The sequence below is a fragment of the Ischnura elegans genome, chromosome 13 (genome assembly GCF_921293095.1).
Source record: "Ischnura elegans chromosome 13, ioIscEleg1.1, whole genome shotgun sequence".
Lineage (NCBI taxonomy): Eukaryota > Metazoa > Arthropoda > Insecta > Odonata > Coenagrionidae > Ischnura > Ischnura elegans.
In genome coordinates this window covers 3,311,873-3,333,348 of record NC_060258.1, presented here as the reverse complement: position 1 = coordinate 3,333,348, position 21,476 = coordinate 3,311,873, and the positions used below count along the sequence as shown (strand labels likewise).

Below are 21,476 nucleotides of genomic sequence, written 5' to 3'. Positions count from 1 at the left end.
TAACCGCCATCTGTTGTACCCACAACACACTTGCTCGAGTAAGCTGCAGTTCAAAATGCCTCTTGATGATCATACCTACTGTACCGAGTACGCCGCAATTGTGCAGTGCCGACATGAACAGGGTGTTTTAGAGAACGGTTCATTTTCGAACCGGTTCATTTCAGTGAACAGTTCGTTTTGGCAGTTCGGTTCTTATTGACCCATCTCTACCACAAAGCCATTTCTATATATCTGTATCTCTGTGTTTAATGATGCTGATTGTGGACTCATATGCAGGCACAGGCCTCAACATCTTCCCAAGGTGAAGAGGTGGATGCTGAAGAGACAGGAGCCATTGGGATAGACCTGGACTCTATGCCGGTTTTGGCCAAGAAAGAATCACCCAAGGAGACTGGTGCCACTGAGGTATGCATGAAATTCGCATTCAATTAAAATATTGGAAGAAAGGGATGTTTGGGAGAAATCCTCAATTTTAAATACTGTAAACATGGACTTCCTGAGTCCAGATATTGAAACCTTTATCATTATTATCATAAAAGGCCAAACGTATTTTAACCAATGCCATTTGGCACTGTACATTAGGGCGGATCACAAAAATCGATTTTTTTCAAATCCATCTGGCCCAATGAAAAAAGTTGTGGGACCGATCAAAAATAAGGCCTGAAAAATTTGAGACCTGTACGTGGACCCATGACCCTCGCTCAAATGCAATTAAGGGGGGGAGGGTCAAAATCCGAAAAATATAATATTTTATGGTCATTACCGATAGATTTTGCCGAGTTACTGTCCAATCAGGGCAAATATTTCGTGCATTTTGACGTATCTGCCACCATTTAGCCACAAAATGCCTAATTTGAATCCGCGTCCGCGAAGAAAATATTCCAACGCCCACGCAGCGTCGCGGATGCTAGAGCCGCGGGCCAATCCCTTCCCTTCCATGCTCCCCTCTCCCCCTCCCACGCCTCTAATGCAGCAAAATTCATCCCGTGCATGCTGCTAGGAGGTCGTTTATCTTTGATAATATAAATCAGAAGATGGTAGAAGGTAAAAATTATGAGACGACTTGTCCCTTATTTAGCGCCTCGTCGGAATTAAACAAATCGATGTCACCAACTTTTAGAGAAGTGATGAAATATTTTTGGACATGCGCACGCAGGAAAGGAGACTATGGCTTATGAAGATGCCTATCGACTGGCTATGAAGATGTGCGAACTATGAAGACGCTTCCCTTCCATTTTGTGTGTGATTAAGTGAATTTAGCGGAACCACAGGACGTACTAATACTTACGGAAAATGCAAATAGGCCAAAAGTAGGGTTTTTGTTGAAGTACAAAACTCAAGCACTTTTGAGGGAACATTTGAAATCATGCGATACTTATGCGTGTAAGTGCAAGAAGAAGCATAAGGTTCCCCCTAATGGATAAGTATATTGAGATACCAGCGGACGAAACTAAAAATGATGGCTGCTGGATTGAGTCCTAAAGAAACTCGTAAACTGAGGAAAAAAAGGGAATCGTCGGAGAGCGTTGAGTCGACATCGCGAATTCTTGATGGGAAAATAGTGTAAAAAATTTTCTTCACCAATTCATCCGAAGAAAATTAAACTGGCGAGAAATTAGCCGATTTGCATCTCTACTTTCCACATGAAATAAACATTAAGGACAATAATCTACAATTGGAACTTCTTCGGAGAAATTGCGTCTGCCTACTTTGATAGAGGTATATGCAAGAACCAAGCAACAGCAATGATCGTTCCCGCAACTTTAGCTGACGCAAAAGTCATAACTTCGTTAGATACATCAAAGCTAGTGTACCAGAATTACTTATGTAGACAGAAAAAGATGCTAATTTCTGTGAATAAGAAAAGACAGGAGTCATCAAAGGGCCTTATTTTATTGGAATGAAAGACTATACTCTTGTCTGATGAAAAAAGGGAAGAGGACTTATCAATACAAGTTTAGAGGGGGATGTGTGGTGTTAATTGAAGAAACAGGGTCCCACTTTTGGAGGTTTGCCTCCCCCGTCGGAGGATTATCAAAAGTTATAAAATCTGCAATTATCGATTCCTTTTCGAGTGAAAATTAGAAACACAAAATTAAAAAGGATTTGATTATGATGGTACCAAGCGAATACCGCCCAAAAAGGAGGCATCATCCCTTTGCTATAAGCATAATTCCAACATCCCTTGCAGTGTGGGTAGACTCTTCTCGGGATTCCCACCGGGTTAATTTTTCCATAATGGCCAACATTTCAAGCTCCGACTCGTGGCTCATCCTAAGGGATAAATTTTGTTGAACCCCGAAAAGAGTTTACCCACATCATTCGCCGGGAAAGCATCAAATCGTATTTCATCCCTTACATTGGTCTATTTGTTAATTGCAGTAAGTTGACTTGGATTTGCGACATAAACGTTGGGAGGGTTATCTAGGGACCCAATTTGCGTTTCTGCAAGGATGCGTTTGGCGACCAATCCGTGACTTTTTTAATTGCTGGATTTTAATATCGACGTAAAGGACTACCCACTGATGATATATTGGAGAGAGACTCCGGTTCATTCGACTATACCTGAGCTTGATGCTGTGGAATTTAAAAATCTATTGATGAAAATTCAAATTTGAATTTCAATATTCCTTTTATTATAAATACGCGCGAGAGATTCACGAAAGAATTTACCAAAACTTTGTTGACAGCAGCAAAAGACGAGGAATGACACTAACATAAGTAATACAGACTGGAAAGCAGGTAATTCAGTAATTCCTTCATGATTGTTTCTCACTGGACGATGCTGATACATCAAATATTAGTCAGATTAACGAAGAAAGAAGCACTTGGTGTGAATTTTGGTGCATCTGGGGCGTTCGAGAGGGGAGCGGGGAGGGTACGCCGGCGGCCTTCACCCTTATTCATCCATTTAGTCACAGCTGTCCAACAATACTGGAATAGAAGTGCATAACCTAAGTTCCCAAACCTTCATAGCCACTCGAGAGGCGTCTTCATAGACCATAGTCTCCTTTCCTGCGTGCGCATGTCCAAAAATATTTCATCACTTCTCTAAAAGTTGGTGACATCGATTTGTTTAACCCCTCAAGCGCGGCGGGCATTTAATTAAATCCCAACCCAGCGGCCGGATGAGATTTAAACGATTTCGTCTTTTTGGCATGCTGCCATTAAATAATTTATAACTTTCTTCTAACTCTATCGATATCGATGAAATTTTTTGCAAAGCTTCGTGAAGAAATACGTTACCATACGCCAATTTTTCTAACGATTTAAATAGTTATTTATAGTCGTATTTGTCTCGTAATCTAAACACAATGAATAATTTTTGAGGTTTTTAACACTTGGCATTTTGTTTTGTTTAAGGTCCAAGATCTCTAACATACTATGCATTTTTTTAAATAATCACGTTATCTAGTTAAGTAATTTGGGGATAAACATTTACTAATCGATCGACTGGATGTTTACGAAATGATAACCATCATGAAAATTCATGCGTTCACGCATTTCTTCGACTGAGTTCTATCATTACCGAGTCATTTAATATAGGCAATTACATTTTGATGTGTCAAACTACTATATGGAAATATTTAAATGACTTTACCTTAGTAATTCTGCTTAGTGTGATATGGTTCGAAGCAATCCAAGCATAATCCCACTGCACATTGTTCACACCAGTAAACGGTGTCTCTCCTTTTCCCATGCCTGGCACAAACTGCACACCTCTTTTGAGGCTTTGATTTCTTCCCAGTTGCAGGAATTCTCCTCAGGAAATGTCTCTCGGTGAGTCTTGGCACTTAACTGTCTAAGGAGTGACGGCCTTGTACAAACTGTCCATATGGGGTTGCATATTTCAAAATAATCCCTCGACCAAGTGCACACGAAATGATAGGTGGTCCATATTTTTATCCGTATTTTCCCTGTGAATGATATATGAATTTAGGACTGCGGCACTCAATAGTCTCCTAAATAACTTCATATACCACTTGTTGTGGCGTTTTCTTTCTGTTAGGTAGGAATGCAGCAACTGGTCCTTGAGATCCACCCCACCCATGCATGTATTGTAATCTATCACACAAACAGGCTTCCGAATCTCTTTTTTGCCTTTCAATACCGTTCCCATTTCATCATTGTGGAATGTGGAGATCAGTGACACAATTTTTTCGTCCCTCCATTTAAAAACAACAACAGGGCCAGAGTGGCGTCCACATATTTTGTCCCTCTGCAGTTTCTTCTCCTTTACGTATTTTGGGACATCCTTTTGAGTCAACCTCAACGTTCCAACACAGTCAGTCCTGTATTTACGTTTCAGCAGTTTTGCAAGGGAAGGAGAATTATAAAAATTGTCTATCGAAACACAACGTCCTTGATTTAGCAGTGGTTCAACCAGGTTTAAAACTATTTCTGTGGTCTTGTTTGAGTTATCTGGAGTAATTTTCGAGTGAAATATTGTGTCTTTACCAGTATACACCAGGAATGACCACAGGTAGCCGGTATTTGCATCACAAAGCTCATAGGTCTTGATCCCAAACTTTGATGCCTTCAGAGGAATGTATTGCTTGAAGTTTAGCCTGCCCTTCCATAGAGTCAACGATTCGTCAATTGAAATGTTGCAGTTTGGTAAAAAATATGTCTGAAATTTTTCATTTAGGTGTGAAATAACGGGAAAGATTTTTTTAGATGTGGAGGAATCTGTTGATGGTTATCTTCATTGTTGTGGAAATGAAGAAATGTACAAATGATCTCTAATCGGTCCATTGAAATTATATTTCCGAAAGCTGGGGTAGATATAACTCTCTTTCTTGAAAAGTATGTCCGTGATGTTGGCTTCTGCACAATTCCCATGAGCATGAATAATCCCAGTGTTACGTATATCTCTTGTTCTGTCACCGGTTTCCAAGCGGTTATTCTCGACTTCCTTGAAAATGTGGGATCACCTGATGAAACCCGTTGCCGGGTGCCCTGTTAAGTAGGGATCCTCATCAAGGGAAAGGAGAGTACCCAAAAAGAAAACGTTTTCCTCTCATAGGCAGGAAAAGGCGAAGGCAGCTTGTGGTGTAGTATGTAGATGCATGATGAAAAAATGAACTCCAAATTTATTCCTGTGACTAACTTTTAATATTAGGTTAATTGAAATAAACTAATATTTTGCAAAAATTCTTGTTGATAACCTGAAGAAATAATGAGAGAAAGAGTGCCTTCTCTGCTCTGCATTGCGTCGACTCTAAAAGAGCTGCTAGACAAGAGTGGAGCTACTATCTTTTCCTTCGCAATTTTTGTAAGCTCTGTGTGTATATTGTTAATTCCAGAACTTTAATTGTATCATCACAGTCGTATACTATGATTGAAGATTTCAATCATACTTTTTCACGTGATTTTCCTTATCAATTGTTTTTATGCCCATTGATCAAGAAGCCATAGTCTTTCTTCGGGGAACTTCTATTTTTTTATGGAAACCCTGTAATTCAAGCTTTGTTTATGATCACTTTTGCTTCTTGTATCAATTCATTAGGAAGTGTATCAATGGGTTTTCCTCTTTCCAATAGAGTGATCCAGTAACATACAAGTGCTCTTCTGTGAAAGAAGATCAGAGTAGCAATGATGACGAAGGATGTGTGCTTAATGATTGCACTGATATCACCACAAGCAACCTGATGCATCAAGACTCTTCTAATCAGGTAATACTATTTATGAACTATTTATTGAATGTTGACCTTGATTAGCTTATGAACTGTATTGCCATTATAAGTCGTCAACCCTAGAATTGGTTTCATTCAGCCCTCCCATTCCTCTCTCCTATCTGCGTACCTATTAATATGTATGGTATTTATCTCTTTTTAACCCTTAATAATATGACCTCTGAAACACATTCAAAAGCATCACATTCCCCTCTCACATTCCACCTGACCTTTAAGTTAAGATTTACCAAAGACTCTTCTTATTTCCTGCTCCTCCCTGTACTTCCTCGTTCAATCCCTTTTATCCTTAACATTCTTCGGGAGCAATGCAATCAATGCTTTGACTTTTCTGCATGTTTCCATTTTGAAACTTTGCTACCATTTTTAAATATGCTTCAAATGTAATGCCAGATGTATTGTTTCCTTATTTTAGAATCAGTATTCTCTCTTGTGATCAGATTCTTTTTTTTGTGGAATGCACTCTGTGCCTGTACTAGTCAACTCACTATATTTTTGCTTGTTTGATCCATCAGTTGTAACTTGGCTTCCCATTGCTTAACATATCCAACTGACTGTGAGAATATGAGACCTTGAAAATGACGTAGTTTTTTGTAACCTTGGTCAGTGGTGGAGTTACATATTTAAGTGTGGAAATATTCATTTGTTGTTTATATTTTATCACGGGTATATTGCAATTACTCGTGAAACAATGTCATATACAAAAAAGCAGTGTCTTATACCATTTTAGCAAATAAATTTTGAATGGTTGATCTATTTCCAGAAAAGCTAATGATGTCCTACTAAAATAAACATAATAAAATTTGTATTCAGTCCATAGATGTATCAGCACCTAAAGTAAGCACCATACTAATGACGTTGTACTGAAATATACATAAAAGAATTTGTATTCAGTCCATAGATGCAACAGCACCTAAAGAAAGCACCAAATATCAAATTTCATTGCAGAGTAAATTGAACCATCACATTTCCGCATTGGAGTTATGCACCTTTTGTCCCATAAGGAGGTCATCTACATATTTCTGATTTTCATTACCTAACTCAGAATGGCCTTCCATTATATCTTGTCTGCTTAATTTATACATACTTGTCAAAATGTTTGGTGTTATTAAACTGAATAGTAATCCAAAATATGCTTAAGTTTATTCTCCGCTGTTAACCCTATTTATTTTCCATGAGTGTATGTCACGAAGATAAAATCTGGAGTTAAATCATCATGAATAAGATTAAATAAGACATTTTACATCTCCATATGCTTATGCTCTGAGGATCATTACATGGATTTTGCTATGTAAAAAAGAGGTACAGTGGAACCTCGATCTGTCGTTTCTCAGGGGGATGGATGAAAAAAACGATGAATGCGGGAAAACGATCGATGCGGAATGTTTGTCCGGGTTGCCTATGTCCCAAGAAACGCTGGATTTTTGCGAATTATGATATTCATTAATGGATTCAAACAAGATTTTTGCTGATTACGGGAATATTATTAATTTATCGAAACACTTAGGTCATATTGTTGATTCGACTTATCTCTCTTTCAAATATCCTAAAGGAACAAGCCACCTTGCTAAAAAATGTTTGCACTCCACTCGGAATTTTCACTGCTATTATGCATTTCTGCCTGATGTAAAAATTCTTTGTCCATCAAATGCCATTTCAAGTACACGTATTTACGAGAGAAATGTGCGTGCTATGCCTCAAACAACTGATTTCGCCGTCGCAGTGATTGGTTATGAGATGAATCAAGGCCAAAAATAGTTTATTATTTGAAATGCTCCTTTCGTGCAATTAAATTTTTAATATGATTGAGGCAACGTGGCGTTAATCGTCAGCGGCACGCACACATGTTCCTCGGCTTCATCCCACTTCTTGTTTTAACCAGGGATCTCGCTCTACCGCAACCCCTGCCGTCATGTGCTACCGGACATACCGAGGCATTCTGCAATATTCACGTATTTCTAGCCCAGATTCTTTTCTTCATCATCAATTATTTTCAGTCCATCTTTTAGAGTTCTCACTTGTGTCTTCGGAAGGGTCACGGTGCGAAGACGAATAAGAATAAAACTAATAAAAATGAAACTGGAATCCATTGAACCCACAAGGAAAACACTCGCTAGTTTTAAGTCAACCCACCCCGGAAAGTATGGAACCACTCCTACGAGGTGAAGTTCGGCACTAATGCTATCGCGTACGGCATAAGCAGAGCTTACTGCAGAGGGTGAAGCATGACAATATGACTGCGCAATGAAATTTTTTTATCCTATAGAGAAGGCAACGTACCCACTCATTTGTAACTATAAGTAGCGTAGCTCTAGATGAGCAGATGAATTCAGATTACTAGTAGAGAGAAACAAGATATCCTGAGAAGACATCGCTTCGTTAGCAACTCAGATAAGTGAGACTTGTAGCATAGCTCATAAATTGTATCCAGATGCCCTGTTTTTGAAAAAAAAAATCCAAACAACTGCCGTGAAGCTCACTATCAGCTGCGAGGATATCGATATTTTCCAGAAATCACCATCGTATTATTCCAACTATTTCCTTGCTTAAAATTCTTAAATAATGTTAGAAATATGTCGTGTTTGGTATCATTCTTTACTGAATTACGTGCACATCACTAATATCTCAGTCTAATAAAAGTGTAATACCAATTACCGAAATTCATTTTTAGACATCTTTTGGGCTAATTGGTGATTCATGCAGCAAGGGAGGGAGTCTCCAGTCTCCCGATCTTTGAAGCGAATCATCTAAAAAAAAGCGGTCGAGAAAGGGAGAGGCGTGAAAAAGGTTTCTTCTGTTCTCGAGTAACTTGATATTTTATTTTGAAGCTAAGGTCGTCGTAATACGATTCCTGCTCGAGCTGGGACCTTTTTTTATTTTGGAGAAGAGGAAAGCTTCAACCGAGGGAGGGCGATTGCTGAATGGAGGGGGAAACCGGATCTTTGGAAATGCGCTAATGTAACTGTCCCACGGCACTCTGCTTCTCCCTATGGTATTTCAATCTCCTGGGGAAGATTCAAACTATGTGTATGTCCTTATTAGCCATAAATAACACGTTGTTAATACTTCGTCTCATTTTTATCAAACGATGAATGCGGGAAAATTAATCGACGGGACCGCGATCTTCAAACTATCAATGCGGGATAACGATACTTCGGGGAACGATAGATGCGGGATAAAATTACATTGTCTTTATGGAACTTAATTTGGGACCAGGAGCGGCGAACGATGAATGCGGGAAAACGATCAATGCGGGAACGATTAATCGGGGTTCCACTATAGTTAGTGTATAGTTAAGTGGTAATTTTAAAAATCTTACTTGAAGCAATTTAAATTCCAGACCATAATTTCCTTGAGGTACCTTACAGGATAGCCTGAAGAACATACCCATAGGCAATGAATGTTTAAAATAAGTTTTAGTAAATCCTATCCATAAAAGTTCTAAATCTGCAGTTAATACATTATTCTTATTTGGATGCTTACTTTTAGCCTACTGCACCTGAGGATAGGGAGCCAATTGAGAGTTTGACTATGCCCCAGAAGACTACAACAGAGGCATTTTGTGAGTACTCTAAAAGGCTTGAAAATTACTGTATATATGGAGGAATTGATGTTACTAATTGTGGATGATGTATTTGTTGATGCTTTATTAGAAGCAACTTTTACTTTTGACTAGATCACTGATTGAGAATTTGACAGTAGCCAATGAATCCACAATGGAAACTGTGGGTGAGTGCTTTCAAGGGTTAAAATAGAAATAATTCAGGAAAATATTAAGATATTTTTTGTATGTACTCATAGGTAGTGCCACAAAATTTTAAATTGTCATTGTTAGGAACATTTTTAATTAACTAAATATTGGACATTCATAATATATTCAATGGCAAAAAAAATTATTTGCCAATTTTTAAATATCTTCTTTTGGACGAACCAATATTAAACAAAATTGATTAAATCACAAACTGTCATGCAAAGGACCAATTCTAAAAAGGACCTGATTTCTTTCTGCTTCGATTTTAAGCCAGATGTGTGAAGGGTATATACGTGTGTTTACGTAGTAATATATACATCATTTTACCTTGTGATTTGTGTCTTTTTCATTCCACCACAACCCTGTTATCCTCATCGTATTTATGTTATGTGATCCTTTCCCTCTCTTTTCCCTTCTATTAACTTATACCGAGAGTTTCTGGGTTCAACTTCATGTCATTTTGCATTTTATCCACCTGATTTCTGGCTTCTTCAATCCATTCAATCGATTTAAATGGTAGGTTTAGGAGTCGAAAATTTCATATTTGACTGAGATAGTTTTAATTATTTTCCAGGGCTCCCTGCTCCTGAAGAAATGCCCATTCAAACAACATCAACTTCATATCTGCTTGCGAAAGGAAATGTATTGAATCATTCAATCGATGAATGCATTGGTCCGACATATTTGGTGACACAAGCAAACAAGGCTGGTGTATCCCATGTAGGGATAGGAAGAAATCTTATGGATAAAGACTTGGATAAATGTGGTGCTTCTGAAACTGATGAGATATCAAGTTGCTCGATTTCAGATGATAGGCAATTAATTAGCAAAGATATTGAATCACTTAAAAACAGCAGAGGTGGAGCCGCAATGGCTGTTGTAGGGGAGAAAAGTGGTTGTGATGCACCAAATACCTCGCATAACCTTAGGTTTATCAGAATAAGTAGAAATGACAGAAGTGGCTGTGAGACCATCATAGGAGGCAACAACGAGGTACTTAATTGCTTGATCGAAAATCCAGGGAACAGTTACAGTTCAAACGAAGATTCATGTAATTGCTTCAACTGCAGAGATGTGTTCAACAACAAAAAGGAGCTAATCAAACACATGAAAATTCATTTTGTTGCTCGTAATTTTGATGCTGCAGCAGAATCATCAATCGTAGATGTGTCTCTGGAAGCACTTCCATCAAGCGGACACAGCATTTCTTGCGAGCCTACCATCTCAAAGGCTTTAAGTGGGCTGGATAGGAAAAGACAAGAGCCTATGCCAAAAGAAAATGTGCTCATCAAGGAAATCAGTGGAGGAAAAGGGGACGAGAAAAATATAAGACGATTGACGAGAAGTTTCACTCTGGAAGAGAAATCAACTTTACAGCGTTTATCTTCAGAGTCATCTAGCATTAGAAATCTACGCAATCACGTGGGTCCGAGAGAGGAAGATAAACCCTATTCATGCAGCGAGTGCACTGAGTCCTTCACTCGGAAAAGGGACCTCGCCGTACACAAAATTACACACACAGGAGGGAAAACGTATTCCTGTAGCACTTGCAGCAAGTCTTTCACTCATAGAGGTCATTTCGACATTCACTTGCGAACACACACGGGAGAGAAGCCTTTTATGTGTAAGGTCTGCAGCAAGTCCTTCTCTACGAAAGACGTTCTCTACGCGCACGTACGTACTCACACGGGAGAAAGGCCTTATTCATGCAACGTGTGTGAAAAGTCTTTCTCGAATAAGAATAACTTAGTTAGACATGTGCATACGCACACGGGAGGGAAAACTTTTCCTTGCAGAATCTGCGAGAAATCTTTTACTCGGAAGAGTGTTCTCCGACGGCACATACGAATTCACACGGGAGAGAAGCCCTTTTTATGTAAGGTCTGCAGCAAGTCCTTCTCTAGGAAAGACATTCTGTACGCGCACGTACGTAAACACACAGGAGAAAGGCCTTATTCATGCAAAGTGTGTGAAAAGTCTTTCTCGAGTAATATCCACTTAGTTAGACATGTACGTACGCATACGGGAGAGAAAACTTTTTCGTGCAGAATCTGCGAGAAATCTTTCACTCAGAAATGTCATCTCAAATGTCACATTCGAACACATACGGGAGAGAAGCCTTTTTCATGCAGCGAGTGTGAAAAGTCTTTCTCGGATAAGAGTAGTTTAGTTAGACATATTCGTACGCACACGGGTGAGAAACTGTTTCCTTGCAATGAGTGTGAAAAGTCTTTCTCGGATAAGAGTAACTTAGTTAGACATATTCGTACGCACATGGGTGAGAAAACTTTTTCATGCAGAATCTGCAAGAAATCTTGCACTCAGAAGAGTAATCTCAAAAGTCACATTCGAACACATACGGGAGAGAAGCCTTTTTCATGCAACTTGTGTAAAAAGTCTTTCTCGGAGAAGAGCCAATTAGTTAGACATATTCGTACCCACACGGGGGATAAACCGTATTCTTGTAGCATTTGCCGCAAGTGTTTCACTCAGAAGAGTACTCTCGACAATCACTTGCGAACACATACCGGAGAGAAGCCTTTTATATGCAACCTGTGCAGCAAGTCTTTTGCTAGGAAAAGTCACCTCACCTCACACATTCGAACACATACGGGAGAGAAACAATTTTCTTGCAACGTGTGTGAAAAGTCTTTCTCGGAAAAGAGTAGCTTAGTTAGACATGTACGCACGCACACGGGAGAGAAAATATTTTCTTGCAATGAGTGTGAAAAGTCTTTCTCGGATAAGAGTAACTTAGTTAGACATGTTCGTTCGCACACGGGGGATAAACCGTATTCTTGTAGCAATTGCGGCAAGTGTTTCACTCATAGTGATCATCTTAAGAGTCACATGCGAAAACACTCGGGAGAGAAGCCTTTTATCTGCAACCTGTGCAGCAAGTCCTTCACTAGGAAAAGTCAGCTCACCTCACACATTCGAACACACACGTGAGAGAAACTTTATTCTTGTAGCATTTTCTGCAAGCATTTCACAAAGAGATGTTCTCTCGAAGATCATATGCGTTTGCATACGACAGAGAGAGGCCGTAAATCATGACAGGAGTGTGAAAAGTCTCTCCCGAAAAAGAACCACTTTGTGACACATTTTCGTATACACTCGGGAGAGAAGCCTTAGTCGTGCAAAATGTGCGAAAATTCTTTTTGTAGAAGGTATCTGGTGGGACACATGCAAACGCACGCAGAAGAGACCATTTTCACACAGAATCCGCCAAAATAATCTTTCACTCAGAGTCGTTCACTTAAGAGTCACATGCGAAACAACTCGTAGGAGAAACCCTACTCGTGAGGCGAATTAGTGCGTCCCTGTCGACAAAGAGCCTCGTTGATATAGACATATGTACAAACAACCCGAGAGTTGCTTTATTTCTGCGACTTCTGCAGCGAGTCTGTTACGCTATGATGCGACCTAGTAACCCATTCGTACACACACAGTAGATAAACCTTGTCAATGTAACATTTGTTGGAAGTGTTTTGCAGTGAGTGGTTACCTTGACAGAGATACATACATGCACACACGTGTGAGCGCAGCCTTGTTTATTCATAGTCCGCATCACGTCCAACACTGCAAACAGTGGCCCTGACCACCACATGTGTAAACGTACAATTGTGATGTATTATTATTATTTCGTATTTTGCACCAAGTCTCTCACTGTTATTTCTAATCCCAACCTCCACACGCGCTCTAAATTGAGAGACTATTCATGTTGTGTATGTTCCGTGGTTTCACTCTGATAAGTCACGTTTACGCATTCAACATTGTCTTGCGGACAGGATAATTTAAATAAATGTAACAAATGTTCCAATTAAACCTCATGCCAAGATACACGGAGGAGTGTAATGGTTAATTTTCGCCTGCACAACGAGAAATGAATGATGATATTGTGTCGATGGGCCATCTACATGTTTCTATGAAATGCGTGCCCAGTAATGTGTTTCTGGATTTTCATAATGGATATTGAAAGAGAGTAGTTGCAGAAAAGGGCACACCCAGGCTATCAGATTAGGATGAAGCAGCCTACACTACACATTTTTGTTTAAACACGTCCACAGTATTCACTCCAATGTTTCTGGCCTTAAGTCCAGTCTTAATTGGCATCTTCTAATTGGTTCCGAATTTTCTTAGAATTAATCATGTGTTCTTTGAATATTTTTTGTATAAATAATTATTCTTGTCCACATTTTGTAAATAATGTGATATCAGTGCACAATAAAAGGCTTATGGCCGAGTTTGTTAATTTAATGAATTCAGCATGCCATTTATTTTCATTGTTAAAAGATATGCAATTTTATTCCTATTTCTCTGTTTTCACTCGCGGCTGAGCGATTCGTCACGATTTGTCGGAATGCACCGTCAATAGGACAGCAAGGATAATCGTGGGCCATTAACCTTAGAACGGTGAAGTTGCGAGAAAAGCCAGCAGTGGAGGTGGAAGATGTCCAAACATTGGCAGAGTGCATGGGGATGTTATCGGAGGGTGGGAGAGTAAGCAGAGGGTGGGGAGTGGATGCTAGGTGGCGCTGAGCGCACTTGCAGGGGTTGGTAATGAGAAAATGAATCAGAGGACACGTCGGACGCAGCCTAAAGTAGTACTACGGAGTGAGCGAGCAAGGGATTCATCTATTTACAAAATTTGGCCGCAATCCGTTCAGCCGTATGGAAAAAAATAGCGGACAGATAAACATTTATTAAAGATTACTTATAAAAAAGATTAAGCGTATCCTGACATGATCTTATCGCCGAGGAATGCCGTAAGTTCCTCCTACAAAGCTATGTTTACATTTTTATATCTATAATTTATGATACTTAGTATACAAATGTGGTTAAACAATTTATCTGAGGCAAATAAAGAAAACGTCCAGTCTACTTTCAAATTTCAATACCTTTTCAGAATGAAGATATGCATTTTAGGTTAACTAGAGGTTTCCCCTTTCTCCACTCACAAAGATTACATGATGTTACATTAGAGGGTGACCTTGCATAATTTGTCACCTCCACAGATGCTATTGGGTGATTATATTTATTTATTGCCAAGGCCAACAATCTTTTTATGCATAGTTACTTACATTATGCTTACATTCCACTGTAAAATAAAATTAACGTAACTTTAAAATTAAATGTGCTATACTTGCATAAAAGTTTGTGGCTAAAATATTAGATCAGGCATCTTTAGATAAGCAACGAGAACTGACCCCCGTGCATGGCGTCTGATATATCGGATAATCGGATAAGATAAAAGTTATTAACATATTGAGAAAAAATTCAATAAAAAATAATTTAATTACCCTGTTGGACGACTGAAAGTTCTTTGAATGCCATATCGTACATGAATCCTTCTTAAGTCGATACATTCAAGTAGTCAGCTGAAATATTACCAGCGCAGTAAAGACAGACATCCATGTCAACTTAATATAGTATCACTATGTAGCGCATGTCAATTGGAGCCCAGAAAGAAATTATATACGGAGGTTCGACGAATCGGACGCTATGCACTAATGGGTTATACCTTAGGCTGCGGAAACGTTTTTAAATGGTCTGCATTGTGATTGCGGGGAGAACGTGTGTCAACATTTGACCAATTTTCTCGCCACTGGCAGCCATATCTTAAGATTTCAACGCCGTCCTTTCCGCGGTCGCTTGAACGGCCAAACCTATACCCTTTTTTTCTGAACTGACGGCGGCTGACCGTGAGCTTGCTCGAAACCCACCCACTCTTCTAGCCAATTACAGAAGTGCGACAGAAGAAAGTGTGTAGGAGCCCGCAGTCTCTCTCCGAGCTCCGTGCAGTGCTGATCCCTCTCCAGCTCGCAGTGTTGCCAAATCTAATCCGTTGGAACCGCACAGCGTTCGTCCTAGAACCTTCCGCCGCTCCCGAAAGTACCGTTATTCCCAAGGCTGGCAACGCCGGTCGGCCGGATGGAGGGGAAAAGGGAAGAGGATGGAGGAGAAGTGGAAGGGGCAGCGCTTTTGATGGTCTATTTTCCACCCAGCCGCCATCAGTTCGGAAAAAGGGTATAGTGGCAGAGAGCACAAAGGTGTCTTTCGGGGACTGGATACCCTCATCACGGGGAGCGCTGCCCGGATTTTCCCTTCTCCGAGAGGGAAAGAGCTCCCTACTTTCCGCGGCGCATTCACGATGAAAACAATTCCAACGAATCCTAGCATTTCCTAGGAATTTATTTATGTTGCTGTTGTACATTAGCCAGGGAAACTTATTTGAATGCATTGGTCTCTCCTTCTTATACTATCGGCGGTGGGTCTTTCGTCCCCGCGTAATTACCAAGGACATATTACATATACGGTCTGTCGTCAGGGGGTAGGGTGGGCAGTCCCGAATTAAGAGGGTTTATCACCTGCCAGACACACTCGGGGTCCACGAATAAATATCTTTCCCGCTCAGCAGGGCTATTCAGTAACTCTTTACGCGGTTGCGAAGACGAAAGATTCCGTTTACGTGGTTACGCCGCGTAAACATTCGAAGACGCGTAATTTGCTATTCAGTAGGCTTCACGAAAATATTTACGTGCCTACCCCTCCGCGGTGGTGGGGGAAGACGAAGATACCCGAAGTTTTCCTGCAATACGTCACTGCGAGCCAATCAGAGAAAATCGGCATGCAATTGTCCTCGACAAACAAAAATAGAGCGAGATTCGGCTGGTAAGTGCAATGTTATTGTGAATTATAACGTTGATTAATGAAAAGTATGTTGTTCACTTTTAAATATAAGTGAGAGCTCAACGTGTATATTAATGTTGGAGGTCAGTGCGTTGGAAATGTGTATGCGATTGAAACTAAAGATTACAGTGAGTAATTGGGATAGAAACTTGTAAATGAGAGGAATTTGGCGTTATTATGCCTTTGCTCATGCCAGATTTGCTTATTCCTTTGCTTTGATGACCTATTTTAATGATAATACAAGTGTTTGAATTGATGTAGTCAGTTTCGTCATATCGTTTCTCGCAGAATTGGCCAGATAATTAGTTATAGGCAATGAAAATAGTAATGTAAACGGTCCTCATAAGTGTGGTAAAATGTTTTGAAAATTATTATCAACAGCCAGCGATGTCCTAAGAATAGTTTGCTTAGTTATTGGAAGACTGTAGATAAGAAAGGATAACTTTACGGGATAAGAGCTGATAACAGGGTGCTAAGAAGACGGAAAATAAGGTGAAGAACTAAACCCCACAAAATTGATAAAAATAAGAATCTATTTACAACGGACTGCCTATCATTACGTTGCAGCCCTGACTTCAATTTTCACAATGACTATACTGATGAGTCTTCTACTTTTTCCCTGAAGTACCTCACAATCAAGAAGGTTAAGAGACCCAAACAGTAATGGAAATTTATACCTAGTGGAAGAAATTATGTCTTATGCAAGTAATAGAAAAAGGCATAAAAAAATAATGGATGAAACATGACCTATTCGTAATATTTCTTTTCTCATTTTAGACCATTCTGATGAGGTTAGTGGCAAATACCGGTTATGCCTTCTATGAAGGATCCCATGATTAATTTTAAGGCGGAAAACCGTAGTGTGACCACCAACAAAAGCAATGGTAGTGTATCTATTTGTAATTTACCAATGCATTAGGTAACCTGTTAATAATCGCTTGTCAAATAGTTCTGGCCTTGTTTAATATGCCTCTTCCATTAATTAGGGACTCTGCAAGAGCTGGGATCTCCATAATAATCAGCCTCATCTGGGAAGGGAAAACCAGCCCCTACACACATATTATGAAGTACAACACAAGAATTAACTATCAATCCTGATTTTACTGGTGTACACTCCAGCACTCAATGTCTCAGCAATCATCTGAACCTAGAGTTAAGAACCCCCATGCAGCTCTCAATAGACTTCATAACACGCACATGGGCTTCAGTTTAATAAGTTTCAGGGGTACTTGGCCTGCCACATAGTATTCCAGTCAGGGGTCAGTGGTAGTGTGGGTTACCTAAGCCTCCTATCATTCATTACACTGTTTTTAATATATTCAGTGCATAAGCATACGTATATGATATAAATATTATTCTTTCTTTTCGATGCAAGGAGATTACCTTTAAAAAATGAAGGTCATTTCTTCCAATATATTATTAATATCATAAAATATATGCTAAATAATGTACTAGATGATTATTTTCCCAAATTTATTCCAAACAACGAACACTGATATCCAATCTCCCAAGAACCTTTCATTTCCCTATGCATGGCTGATTGATTCCCTATATGTGTCGACATAACTGATAATCTGGAAAAAATTATGCTTGCAAATTACTATTAAATAAAATAGGAATGACTTAGAAATGATACTCTCTTACTTTATTTCCTTTGAGCTTACCTGTAATTATTCAGGTGGTATCAGTTACCAACACATTTCAAATTGATAAAGAGCTTGTGCTCACAAGCATGATATTAATATGCTTCTGAGTGGGTTTACGTAACATATGGGATGAGAGTAGTTACAAGAGACTTGAGCTGTGGATTTAGAATGGGTTTCATGATATAGCGAATATGAATCATTTAATTACAGGGGGTGGGGAGCTGTAAATTGGTAAAAGTTTGTAATATGAATAGAAGAGTGGCATTATCACCAAATTTTTTGGAATCCCAGACAGCACACTGGTAACGGTATACGTATACCGTAAGTATACCAGGTGTATACTGTTTCCTTGAGAATCTGTATACATGTTTTAGATTCTAGGTATACATAAACAGTATCCTGAAGCGTATACGTATACAGTATACGAAAGGTATCTGTATACCTTTCATATACTGTATACGTATGTGCTACATATGGAAACAGTATATGAAAGGTATACGTATACCTTTCATATACTGTTTCCATATGTAATCTCAGTGGCGGATGCATATGGGAGGCATGCCCCCCAAACCTTTCCTGGCCGCCCGCATAACCAAACATTGCAGGACTACAATTTTAACTTTTTTATGTAATAAGATGGCTTTGTATTTCATGTGCGTATAATCAGTTCAAATAACACTTTCTTAAACTTTGCATGTGACTTGATTATTTTTTTAGGATAAAAGTAAAGGTTGGTCAAGATATCTTTTACGCCCCCCTCTAGAGTTTTTTTCTGTATCCGCTACTGTGTAGCCATTAGTAAACAATTAGTGTCCTTTAAAGGTTACACTGTCTGTATACTATTTCCATATGTAGCCTTCAGTATACACAGCGTCCTTTCCAATGGGCTAAAACCTTTCCGTTACTTGCGTGCTCCTATGACCCCAAGAGCTACACTGACAGGAATAAATCTAAATTATCTCAGGAAGGGCCACTCACGCCAACTATGTGGAAGGGTAGGAGCCAGACGAATGGTAGTCCACGTGATGGTGTCACGTGAAAAACACTGTTGGAATTTAGTTGGAAAACCTTACCAGCTAACTCTTCCCTGAAAACATGGAGTGGGACCTGTTCGCAAAGGGCAGGTGTCATTCACGGCAGCGAGGTTGGCAAAGCAAATAATTACGTTTGTGCATGTATCTGCATTCTTTGTAAAGGTATCGGCTCGAGCCGCTACTCTCTTCTTATTCTCCTTCTGGTTTCATTGGATAAAGACGTCGTCTCATTTAATATCTTTAAACTGATTCATCAGTGAATTTATTTTCCCCGGTTGTCTTCAGGCAGCCCTGGCAAAAATGAAGGAGGCTGATAACGGTACTGGAGAGTGTTTTATCATTTCTGTTCGGAACACCCAAGAACGCCGTCCGCCTGGGTTATTAAGAAATCCAGATTAATTTAAAAAATCAATGAACTGCCTTAAGATGTAAAAAATCCTGCCATGAAAAGTCCCTCTTTTCATAAAGAAAAATGCTCTTCGAAATGTGATTTCAATCGTGCTTTTTTATCTACTGAGGCGATGAAACAAAAAAGATATTTTTCAGTGGAATTTATTCCTCGAGTCATAACGCGAAACTTAATTTTTTTTGAATGCCAAGATTTGGACTCCCGCCCGTGATTTCGACCTATCGATAGTGGATTCCGTCGATAGTCGATTCCACCAGTTGTCGATTTCCACAGGTACAAACATATGCAAACGTAAATGCGTCCATAACCGCTTTCACAATCAAAGACCACGCGAATAATGTTGCCTTCACTGTGTTGTGTTCGTCGTTTGCGAAATTGATCCTGCCGAAGTTTATCAGCCTCTTAAGTTCTTCATTTACTTGTTTCACTTGCACCTAGGCAATCAATTACCGTTATAACTTAACTTTTGTAGTGTTGTGTTTGCTGTTTGCGAAACTTGTCCAATGAAAGTTTATCAACCGCTCAAGTGCTACTTTTGCTTCCTTCATCACAATCTGGGTAAGTAGAAGTGTTGCCATTGCCACATTTTTCTTTCTTAAATGACGCAAATTCTTAATATTTTCAACCTTCTCACACTTTCTGAGACTGAGGGATCCATCTTCTATTGATTGAAAAACTTTGCATTTGCGTAAACTTTAATTTATTTATGTGCTTGACGCATTTAATCACCGTAGTGTGGGAGGAATGTGAACAAACATTTCTCGACTTTACTATTTATTAAGTCATTTAAAGTTATTTACATTTTTTTAATTGGCTGTTGTGCCATTAGTGTTGCTTCCTTTAAAATGTAATCATATTTGTTGGAGATCAGAGGGTATTTCACTCTTTAGGTTTAGACTAATCAGTTTTAAATTATTAAGAATTAAATTCTCAAATTAATTTAGTACTTCGATTATTCAAGGTGAATAACTTATCGTTTTTTACATATAGAACTGATGGGGATTTTTTTCGAAATATCCTTTGTTGATAGTTGGTATTTATGTAGCTTAAGGGAAAATCACATCAATAGAGATTACTTTTTAACAAAATGACTTACTTTAACTAGACAAATTAGATGTATCACTAATAGATTCTAATAAAGTTTATGTGATATTATTTACAGGTGTAGAAAGGAAGACTTTTCCAAATTGCCAATGATGAAGAAATACGAGGAAAAGTGAGCTTGTCCTTCATGGATTCTTGTGACCTTAAGGAAGGATAATCAGGCAAAAACATTGATATTGATCCTATTGGTCTTTATTTTCGTTTACATTGAATAAAGGCATTTCTAACGGTATTTGTTATTTATCAACACTCATCAAAATATTCAGAAAATATTTGTCTAGTTATATTTGACATCTAAATTCTTACTACTTCTTAAATTGACTTTTAACTTACTATGCTTAGTGAATTTACTCATACGATGTTTTTTTACATTGGATGAATAGACTGATTAAATAATACTGTGAGAGGATCCACTAAAACCTCTTGACGATAATTAAGCACAAAATGTGGTTTACCATCCGGGCTTGGCCCCTTTATTATGTCTAATGAATTCAATATCTTATGTATTTCTGAGATTGTGTGGTATATTAGTAAAAATGTGTAATATTTAGTTAAATATAATTATTTTGTTTTAACAGCACACATGTGTTTTCCATTTCCTCTGTAGACCCTGTAAGACCTGAATCTCACAGATTTTTTTCTCTATTCACTTTATTGTCAGCAAGAAGTCTCAAACAAACTGGTAAGTGTTCCCACAGAACAATGCAAAACACACTAGCATGTTACATTATGTTTATGAACGCTCTCTGCTGCTTAGACAGGATGTTCTCAAATGTACGTAAACACTATGAAATGCTGGAGATGTCACTCACACTAAATGACAAAATGAATGTACTAGTACTTCCACGCTTGCACTAAATTCACACTGGCACCAGAACAGAGATTTAGTTTTCGTTTTGCTACTTTAATTTCAGTTTTAATACGACAGTGTATGTCAACAGCTGCATTCAGGATTTTGCTCAATGAAGAAAAATATACTCAGGGTGTTTAGTGATTGGGAATCTGGAAATATGCATGATTTTTTGTCACTAAAAATATCCATGAATTTTTGCTCCTGCTTTGCATTTAAAATCTTTTATTTCAAACTCGTTTCACATGAAATTTGTCAGTGCAAGGCCAATTTTCAGGCCTATTTTATATACTTAC

At 38.8% G+C, this 21,476-nt stretch overlaps 1 protein-coding gene across 1 annotated transcript; it reads left to right on the top strand.

The window, feature by feature from the left end:
* Positions 1 to 233: 233 nt before the first annotated feature.
* On the top strand, positions 234 to 13,583 carry LOC124170225 (zinc finger protein 271-like). Its single transcript, XM_046548930.1, has 4 exons — positions 234 to 405; positions 5,544 to 5,675; positions 9,183 to 9,255; positions 10,019 to 13,583. The coding sequence occupies exons 1-4, from the start codon at positions 271 to 273 to the stop codon at positions 12,394 to 12,396; spliced, it is 2,718 nt and encodes a 905-aa protein (XP_046404886.1). The 5' UTR covers positions 234 to 270; the 3' UTR covers positions 12,397 to 13,583.
* The last annotated feature ends 7,893 nt before the right edge of the window (positions 13,584 to 21,476 follow it).